This window comes from Triticum aestivum, chromosome 3B (genome assembly GCF_018294505.1).
Source record: "Triticum aestivum cultivar Chinese Spring chromosome 3B, IWGSC CS RefSeq v2.1, whole genome shotgun sequence".
In the NCBI taxonomy this organism is placed as follows: domain Eukaryota; kingdom Viridiplantae; phylum Streptophyta; class Magnoliopsida; order Poales; family Poaceae; genus Triticum; species Triticum aestivum.
In genome coordinates this window covers 710,408,632-710,418,599 of record NC_057801.1, presented here as the reverse complement: position 1 = coordinate 710,418,599, position 9,968 = coordinate 710,408,632, and the positions used below count along the sequence as shown (strand labels likewise).

General features: G+C 43.1%; 1 protein-coding gene across 1 annotated transcript; it reads right to left on the bottom strand.

The window, feature by feature from the left end:
- Positions 1-212: 212 nt before the first annotated feature.
- On the bottom strand, positions 213-9,335 carry LOC123067740 (protein NRT1/ PTR FAMILY 2.12-like). Its single transcript, XM_044490406.1, has 5 exons — positions 9,203-9,335; positions 5,018-5,235; positions 1,735-2,315; positions 1,011-1,110; positions 213-593 (listed from the first exon to the last, which is right to left on the bottom strand). The coding sequence occupies exons 1-5, from the start codon at positions 9,333-9,335 to the stop codon at positions 213-215; spliced, it is 1,413 nt and encodes a 470-aa protein (XP_044346341.1).
- Positions 9,336-9,968: the final 633 nt, after the last annotated feature.

The window sequence follows — 9,968 nt, the reverse complement described above, 5'->3', positions numbered from 1 at the left end:
CGCACTACATCAAATTGAAATACAGAAGACATTTTAGCTCTTTGTTGATACTCCTTGGGTAACAGTCATACATCCTGACTAAAAGAAGGCACACTTGTTCTTCATCACATTCAAAAGATAATAATGTCATATGCCATGTAGTAAAACATGAAGACCTGATGAAACTTTTCCAAAGTATATACTGTGTGCGGGACAAATATCCCGTACAATATTTACTTGCTAGGTGCATCTCTACTAGGATCCATCTCTGCTTCTACCTCTTCCTTGGTCTGTATTTTGATGGGTTCCTCAGCATAGTGTGAAATGGATTTGTATTGATAGTAGTGGGAGCATATGAGAAAGTAGAAAAGGTTCAGTACTCCCATAAGGGCAATTAAATAAAAGTAATAGTCAAGCTTGCCGAGATTAATATCGTCTGCGATCCAGCTATTGTGGCCATCTCTGGTAGTCACTTTTTTTGTTATGTTTGTCATAGCAGTACTCAAATAGCCTGCTCCAGCCAAAGTAACATAAAAGAGGGATCCTGCTAGGGTTAGCATCTGCTCTGGAAACTGCTTATTATAGAATTCGAATTGACCAACTGCATTGAAGGCATCAGCAATACCCATTAAAATCAGTTGGGGGGCGAGCCAAAAGACTGACATAGGTGATTTTCCTCCATTAGACAATGCCGAGTTTCTCCTTTTGTGTTCAACAAGCCCTGCTACCACCATTGATATGGGAGAAATCACCAATCCTATACCCTGTCTCTGAAGAAGTGTAATTCCACTTTCCACTCCGGTGAATCTTCTAGCTATAGGTACCAATATTTGGTCATAAATTGGCAGGAATGCAGTTAGGGCGATAAAGGATATGGATATAACAGAGCCTGGAGGGATTTCGAAATGTGTTCCAAGGTGACAGTCCATTGTTAATGCTTGAAAGCTTGTAGAGGTGTATTGTTGAACCAACGCGACGAAGCATACGATGCCAGATATACAAATAGGAACAATTCTTATCAAACATTTAACCTCTTCTATCTGTTGGATACTGCAAAGCTCCCACGAATTTCTTGCGGAACCATCATCATTTATATCACCATCCCTTAAAACCGCACCTTTGTTAAGAAACCTGAGAACAAATGACAATAAATGGTGGGTATACATTAGCATCTAGCATATAATTATTTCAAATTATTAATATTTTGTTTTGTATGCCTAACACGTTATTTATATTATAAGAATGCAATTTTTTGCTCACTTTACTTGCAACAATATGGCTTACTTTTACCAATATTGGATTCTAAATGCTTTTAGCAAGTACTCCGTTTGTAAACAAATATGATTGCTTAGATGACTAGTGATCTAAACGATCTTGTATATTTTTTAGGGAGCGAGCACTCTACATGGATGTTAAGCATATATAAACACTCTCGCAAGCGACTTGGTAAATAGTTGTTTAATGATGTTGTCAAGGCGTACAAGACACTATACTAAGGTAGGATATAGTCCCTCAAAAGGATATACATTGTATTATTCTAACCCCTAGTTGTACAGGTCCTCGAACTTGTTAGATGTTGGTAATAAGTTATTGAGAAAAATTAACAACAAAATTTGATTATTCATTTTTTCCTTTGGAAAAACCTGGGAATTTTGGAATGGGATGGTATCAAATGTTATTTTTGTGGATGTGTTGCGATACTTCCACCGTGTCTACTTTTTATTGATAAACACTGTGGTTACTTGTTTAGTTTACCTGAACTGGGAAGTAAGTGGCAATCTGAAAATACGATGGCCCCTCGTGGGAGGGTTGAATAGCAACAACTCTTGCTGACTTATATTGTCCGAGTTTGGAAGCTTGACTCTTCTCTTTTTAAATGATGCTAGTAAAACTTGGGCAATTCCAGTGAAGATGCTTCCCTCTGGTGGTACATGGACATAAAGTCTAGTACCCATAAATAAAATGATAATTGACAACAACATGAAGAATGCTGGTATGCCAAATCCTATTGGCCAGCTGATGGTAGCCTGAATGTAGACGAGAATAGTCATAGAAAACACCAAGCCAATGGTAGTTGTGCCATAGTACCAGTTATAATAGCTATTTAGGCCTTTTTGACTATTTTTGTCAGTCATGTCGAATTGGTCTACTCCAAAGGGCAAGCTGCATGGTCGGATTGCTCCACCGCCAATGATTAGAAATGCTAAAGATAGGTATAGCACACTCAGCTGGAGTGTTGATGGACTATTGCAATGTTCACCTAATTGAATTGTTTGATTGCAGTCTGCAAGTTTGAAAGCTGGAACTGATGCAGACAAAGTTAATCCTAGCATTCCCTGTTGTAGCACAAAATAAATTCGTGTATTAGACTATGGGAAATGAAAACATATTAGTTAATGTGATTTGCGAATATCATGTAGGAAATTTAGTATAGTTGTTCAAAAAAAAATTAGTTTGTGATAGTAATTGCTTAGAACAACTAACCAAGTAAATAAATTTCATGTGCTAATGCATCAAGTTTTGTTTTGGTAATAAGCAGATAAATTGTTCATCATTGACTCATGTTCTATGGACATGCCATTTGTCATATTAATCAATCAACAACTTTGGTTATTCCATCCATTTGTTAGACTTATTTTGACAATGATGACTAATCTCGCGTTTGCTTCAAATTGGATGTGGAAAGATTCAATCATGGTGTCATTCTTTGATACCTAAAGGCCTAATGATCCTACGATTAGTAATTTCAGACCCATATGTTTTTCTCTAATGTGAGTTATAAAATATTCTCAAAAGTTGTAGCAAAAAGGTCGGGTTTGATAATTCAGAAAGTGATTTTTGATTCCCAAACATGCTTCTTGAGTGGTAGTTACGTAGTATAAGGTGTTATTGTGCTTCATGAAGTCTGTAGGTAGAAACAAAGTGGGATTCTGCTGATAATTTACTTTTAAAAAGAAATATGACAAGGTCAAATGGCCTTTTCTATATCAATTAATGTAAGCTAAAGGTTTTGGTCATAAATGGTGTTACTAGATGATGAAACTTGTAGGTGGTGGTAGGGTGACAATTAAAGTAAATGATACGATTGGGCCCTACCCCCAGCTTACACAGGAATGAGATAGCTAGGGAGGTCCGTTGCCACGTTAGTTGTTTGATATCATTGTTGATGGACAGGTAATGCTCACAACAAGAGTAGATGAAATGGTTGACTTGAGAACTTGTTCCTTATATGGGGGATAATGGGTTAGCTATTTTACAATATGCTGAAAATGCCACTTCTTCCAGATGATGATTTTGAGAGTGCGGAGAACTTAAAGTTCATCTTGTGCATATTTGAACAAGTCTCATGGCTTAATTTTTTTTCACAAAAGTGAGATTTATTGCCTGGGAGATGTTACAAATAAAAAATATGCCTATAGTGATATCATCATTTGCAATGTGGGGAAGCTACATTTTCAATACTTGTGCATGCCAGTTGATAACAAAAGATTCAACAATTATTAATGGATCCATGTTGAAGAAACTATTGAGAAAAAAATGCGTAATTGGAAAAAGGGAATTCTTTCTATTGGTGACATGGGTACTTGATTAATGCTTGTCTAAGAAACATTCTTCTATATATGCCCACCTTGTTGGAAGTTCGAAAAGTACTAGAGAAGATATGGGACCATCATAGAGCTATAATGATACAATAAGAAACTAAAGTGCTAAAGAAATATCATCTTGTCGACTGGCCTTCTATCAGCTCGCCTAAGGAATGTGGAGGATTTGGTATTCTAGATTTAAAAATAATCAATGATAACTTGTTATCCAAGTGGATCTAGAAACTAGAGACGACGACAAGAAGATGGCAACATGCTCGTACAGAAAATATTTGCGGAGGCATACTTTGTCTCATATGGAGATAAAGCTTATGTGGGCCATGTTTTTAGCAATTGGGGTTAATCACATCTTCCAACAAACACAAGAAGATTGGTTGTTAATAGTGCAAGAACACTCTTTTGGGAAGATTAATGGATAAAAGGAGGACCTTTGTACCTCAAATTTCCAAAACTATACAATGTTACCTTCTCAAAAGAGAATAAGTTCAGAATGACTATGCTGGGGGAATTGGGAAAATTTCACAAGGTCGCTCTGAATGCCAGGGAGGATATAGTGGTTTGGAAACTAGATTTACGAAAATTCACTCTGAGATCCCTTTATCTGCAGTTCAGAGGAAATGGGATGGTACACTACAAATAATTTTGGAAGTTGGAAATACCCTTGAAGATCATAATTTACCTTTGGCTACTACTAAAAAGGATCATCTTAAAGATTAAGAGAACTCCTATTGGAGTGTCATATCTATTAGGAATTTATTTGTGGATTGGATACATCTTTTCCTAAAGAACAAAGAAGCTTGATTCTTAGTGGGGGCTCTTGCAATGTGCTAGGCAATTTGGAAAACTAGAAAAAATGCTTGTTTTAGCAATAAATTTCTTAATGATCTTGCTGGTGAGTGTTCTACTTATGCAATTTCATTTCCTTTTGGGCGTTTGTTCAAAAGGGACAAGGCAGACAATTATTCAAAGAAGGTGTCCAAATGATCAAAGACGTGATCTGGGAGGAGTAGGTGTGAAGGCATTTATGGGCACAAGTGGCTAGGAGAATTGAAGGGCGGATGCTATCTTTTAGTATTGTTTCCACATGATTAAGTTTTGTGTATTTGTGCTTTTTGGAGTTTTTCTATTGCTAGTGGCTTGCTGCAAGATTTTGCTGGCTAGCTGGCTGGCTAGGAGGCCGGCGATGTTTTACGTAAATCTTTTAAGGTAGCTCTAGGGGTGTTTGGTGGATGCCCAAACACATGCACATAGTTCCTTGGTGGCTGATTTTTTCTACTCTTTTGTATTTTGACCGTTTTGTAAAACATCTAGTGGTTTCTTTAATGGAAATCAACGGGAGGCCAGTTATCCCAATAAAAAAAATTATATTCCTTTTTGCTAATACAAGAAGGTGAAACAGAGCTGATAAACAAGCTTTGACCGTGGCACAGACATACCAGGAGGCTAAAGAAGGACCCGTAGGCAAGGGTTCTGAACCTTCCCAAATAGGCGTCGGAGATGAAGGCACCTAGCAACGGTGCGAAGTTCAGCGTGCCGAAGAAAATGCTGGTAGTGTTTGTAGCTGTGAGCTGCCCAAAATTGAAGCGCTTCACAAGATAGATCGTCAAATTTGCTACCACCCCAAGTGACCCGACATTCTCAAATGTAGCGATTGCTGCATAGGAACAAAATGTCAGACACTCATTTATGTAGATGTCGCCCTCAAGATCAATCACATTAAAGTAGACAAATACACATGCACAAAACTTTTGCAAAGGGCTGGTATCATGCCCTTTGTTCTTTTATTCTCAATGTCTCAACTCACCGTACAAAACTCAAGTAACCTCACGTGTATATCTATTATAAGATACTAAGAGCATCTCCACTCGCCTCCCAATAGGCCCCTTTTTATCGTCGGCGTGAAAAAATGGCCCAGCCGCGCCTCTAGAAGCCCACTTTTCACCGGTTAGGTCCGAATTTGGCGCCGACGGACCCAGGCCGAACCCGGCGCGCTAGGGGGCCCCGAGGGCACCTGGGGAAACATTTTTGGCGCGAAATCTTGGTGGACCCGCCGAGTCAGTGACTAGGCATGTTTGTCGTCCTCATCGCCTTTTTTTCCCGTGGGGAATCAATGCGAAGGCTGTCGCTGGTCAGCCTTCCATTGATTCCTCATGGGCGGCGCAGTGAAGGCGTGCGACGCGCGTCCTGCCCCCTCCCGCCACGCGTACACATGGCTGCCGCCCACTCGCCGCCCACCTGTCGCTATAAAAGCCGCCCCTCCCTCGCCGGTGACCACACACTCCCTCGCCACAGCCCCTTCTCCTCTCGCCGGTGACGCCCCTCTCGCCGGCGACGCCCCTCTTGCCCTCTCGCCACCGACGCCCCCACTCCCCTCTCTCCCCTCCGACAACCATGGCCGAGCGCTACCCCGGCAAATGAGAGGCGTCCAACGGTTTCGGCCGCCGCCACCTGCACGACGACGAGGCCCGCCTCCTCTACGAGGCAGACTACACACCACCGCTAGACATGCAAGTGCCGGGCTCGTGGAGGCTGAGAGCCGGCGGAGTCCCCGTGCCACCGCCGCCCTCTCGTGCTAACCGGCGCGCCGAGATCACGCGCATCAGATTGTCGCTGTCGAAGAGCACGCGGAACCAGCCGAGGTACGCCCCCGACAGCCACATGCTATGGACGACATACTTTGACTGCCGCCACGCCGACCAGCTTGCCGCCACGAACGGCATTGAACCCCGCGGCCGCCTCAACTCCGAGGGGCGGCACCAATGGTGGGGCTTTCTCGGGCGCACGCTCGACGACGTCCCTGAGCACATCGAGGCCAGCAACGCGCCACAGTTGGCGTACCAGATGCCCCCTCCTTCTCTCGCCGCCGCGACAGTTCCTGGAAGCCGAGGCGCATGGAGACGGCGTCCTCATCCTCGTCGGGCCCTCTATCCTTCGGGTCGTCGGCGCTCCTCCCCGCCAAGCTGGAGCCGCGAGAGACGCCGCTAAGGCGGCATACGCGCGGAGGGTGGCATCCCTTCTCCTTCGGTCTCCTCCTCCCGCCTCGTCAAGCCGAAGACCGAGCCGGCGCTCCTCCCCATGAAGAAGGAACATGAGGCCATGGCCGCCGACAAGGAGACCGGCCTGAAATGGGCGCTGGACAACTACGTCCGGCAGGAGATGGAGCGCCAGCGCTGCGCCCTCGAGGAGATCGCCACCCGGCGCCGCGGCCACGACGAGGGCGACATCGTCATCCTCGACAACAGTGACGACGAGGCGCCCGGGCCGTCCAACCCCCCACGCGTCAGCGACGCGGGTCAAGGGTGCATCAAGGACGGAGGCGTTGTGCAGGATGGTGGCGGCGACGATGGCGATGACTATACCAACTTTTACAGGCTCCTCAGCATGTAGAAGGCTCAAGGCGGTGCAGCGGGCGGCCGCGTAGTAGTAGTAGTAGTAGTAGTAGTAGTTGTTGTTGTTGTTGTTGTTTTTAGTTTGTTTTTAAATTATGTTTTTAATTTGACAAATATCAATGAAATGCCTAAATTTCCTCCAAATTTCTGTCGTGTTTGGCCGAATTTGATTTTTTTAAAATAGCGTCTGGGGCGACCTTGAGGCGGCGGTTGGGAAACTGACCGCCCCTACGCGCATTTTATCGTCGGTTGGCCCCCAGGGGGCGCTATTTCAAGCCCCTGGAGGGCCGAACGGCTGGAGATGCTCTAAGCTCCCTAGATTTGAAGCAATATGGTGCATAAGGGGCCATGGGAATGCTATGAACCCCACGTGTAAGGGTGTGTATCGGTGGGGCGGTCAGTTTGAGAAGGTATTGCCTGATTATTTTTATTTTTTCTTTCTTTTTGTGTTCTTCACATGTTTTAATAATTTTTCTTTTGTTTTTTTCCTGTTATTTTTTTCGTGTTTTTGTTTATTGTTTCGTTTTATTTTTTTCACATGTTAATTCATGAGTATTTAGTAAAGTCTTGAACATTTAAGAAACTAAGAACATTTTTTGGAATTCAATTTTTTTTACAATTTATGAATAATTTTAAAGTTCATGAATATTTTTAAAGTATGTGATTTTTTAAATCTGTGGATCTTTCTCAAATTCGCCAACATTATTTGACATCCATTATATTTTTTAAATTCATGTTTTTTAGTTCAAAACACATTTTAAAATCCATTTTTAAAAAAAATGTGAACTTCTTTTGATTTAATGAATTTTTTAAATAAAAAATATGTAGCCTGGTTTTCTGACCTAGCAATGGAATGAGCGAAAAAAAAACCTGAAGCTAGCAAGTGGAGCAGGGAGTTCGAGCCGAGCGAGCCAAAGCTTCATGGCCCGGCCCATGTGAGCATTGTTACAACATTTACACGGTTTCAATGTGAAATAAGAACTCTAGGTCCCACAACCACAGCGAAGCCGAAATGGGCGTAAGGACTCCAACCACGCATCTAACATCTCCACTCTCCCCAGAACGTATACAGTTTGCATCAACAACCCTACAAGATATATGGAAAAAAACTGCTAGGGCATAATTAAAACCCTTTTATTTGCGGGAAAAAAACACAAGCTAACGTAGACTACGATCCAAAACGAAACAACAGATAATACTCCGTCCGTCCTAAAATTCTTGTCTTAGATTTGTCTAGATACGGATGTATCAAGTCATGTTTTAGTATTAGATACATTCGTATCTAAACAAATTTAAGACAAGAATTGTGGGACGGAGGGAGTAATAGCCAATTGAAGAACAAAAGGGTTAATCTTATGAATGAAGAATAATGCGGTGAAACGTGCATTAGCCTGTAGTATATACGAAGCCACGACCTGCTGCTAAGTACCTAAGTCTACACGAACTATCAAAGCTAGCAAGACCCGAGTCCATATGAAGCTCACGTACAAGCAAGCCTACTTACAATAGCTAACCAAACAGAATAATCCCTAGTCTGACACTGACAAGTACAATTACTATGGTAGTACTCCCTCCGTTCCTAAATATTTGTCTTTCTAAAGGTTTCAACAAGTAACTACATACGGAGCATGAGTAAATCTACACTCTAAAATATGTCTATGTACATCCATATGTGATGGCCATTTGAAATCTCTAAAATGACAAATATTTAGGAACGGAGGATTAACGCATAACCATCGACCCATTTCTTTGTAGAGTATAAAAATAGGTTTATTTTGAGTCTACTCATGTGAAGAACAATATCAACGTGCCGTACGGAGCTACTCCCTCCATCCCATAATATAAGAAGTTTTCACAAGCTATGTTAGCTTGCAAAACGTCCTATATTATGGGATAAAGGGAGTACTTTTCATGTGTTTAACCTGACTTTTGGTGTTGTACTCTTGAGTCTTAACTTCCGGCAGACCACTTGTGATACAAGGGTAGACGCACCTGAAAGTAAAAACCTGACTAAAGCCCCTGCTGTCCCTTCAACGGTTCAACCCAAGCAAAACTGACCTATTTTACGCTCATAAATGTATGTTAAGTTGTAAATTTGACAGTCTTGTAACTTTGATCCAGATAAAACGCACGCACGCACGCAAAGCAGGTAGAAATGAAAAAAACAAACCAGACCAGATCGAGAGATATGGAAATGAAATCTAGTAGTAGAAGTGAACTTGTGAAGCGTACCTAAGATGAAGGGCATGCACTTCCACCCCTGCGGCTTCCTCCTGCCGCCACCGCCGCCGGTGCCCCTCTCCAGCGCCCCACCTCTCACCTCCACCTCCACCTGCACCTCCGCAGCAGCGCCAGGAGCAGCCATGTCTTCTGAAAGAAAAACGGCCGGGACACGGGAGCAATATCCGAATTTTAGGGATGCCGTCCTCGCCCTGTGCGTGCGCAGGTATATAAAGAGGAGCGCGCGCACGTAGCCTCACCAGTGATCAAACCAGCGCTTCGGTGATCTCCGTCCACGCGCGTACGCTACACGTAGTAGCTGACGAACAAATCCGTCATTTGTCTCGTCACTCCCCTGCCGGGATGGCCGGATGCGCGCATGAATACGGCTAAACATGCGAATGATGTCATCTTTGACATCAGCTGGCAAACGGCCGGGCGGTAAAAAAGACTATTACTGCTAGACAACTGGCCCAGAGGCATATGCATCTGGAAGGGACGGTTAGGTGCAAGTAAACTGATTTTCGTTTTTAGGTCAGTCGATTTACTCCGGTATCTGCATGCATCCAGCATCCTCTTTTTCCTTTGCGGGAACATGCATCCAGCTTCCTACTCGAGCGTACCTATCTACTACCTGCTCACTTTCACCCAGCTAAACCCTGCAAAAACTTGACCCGCAAAATGCGTTTACAGTTTCACGAAAATCACGTTTGCGGGTCGAAAACTAGCGCGGCCGAACAGATACTGTAAAACAAACTGTAAATCTAGAATAAAGAGC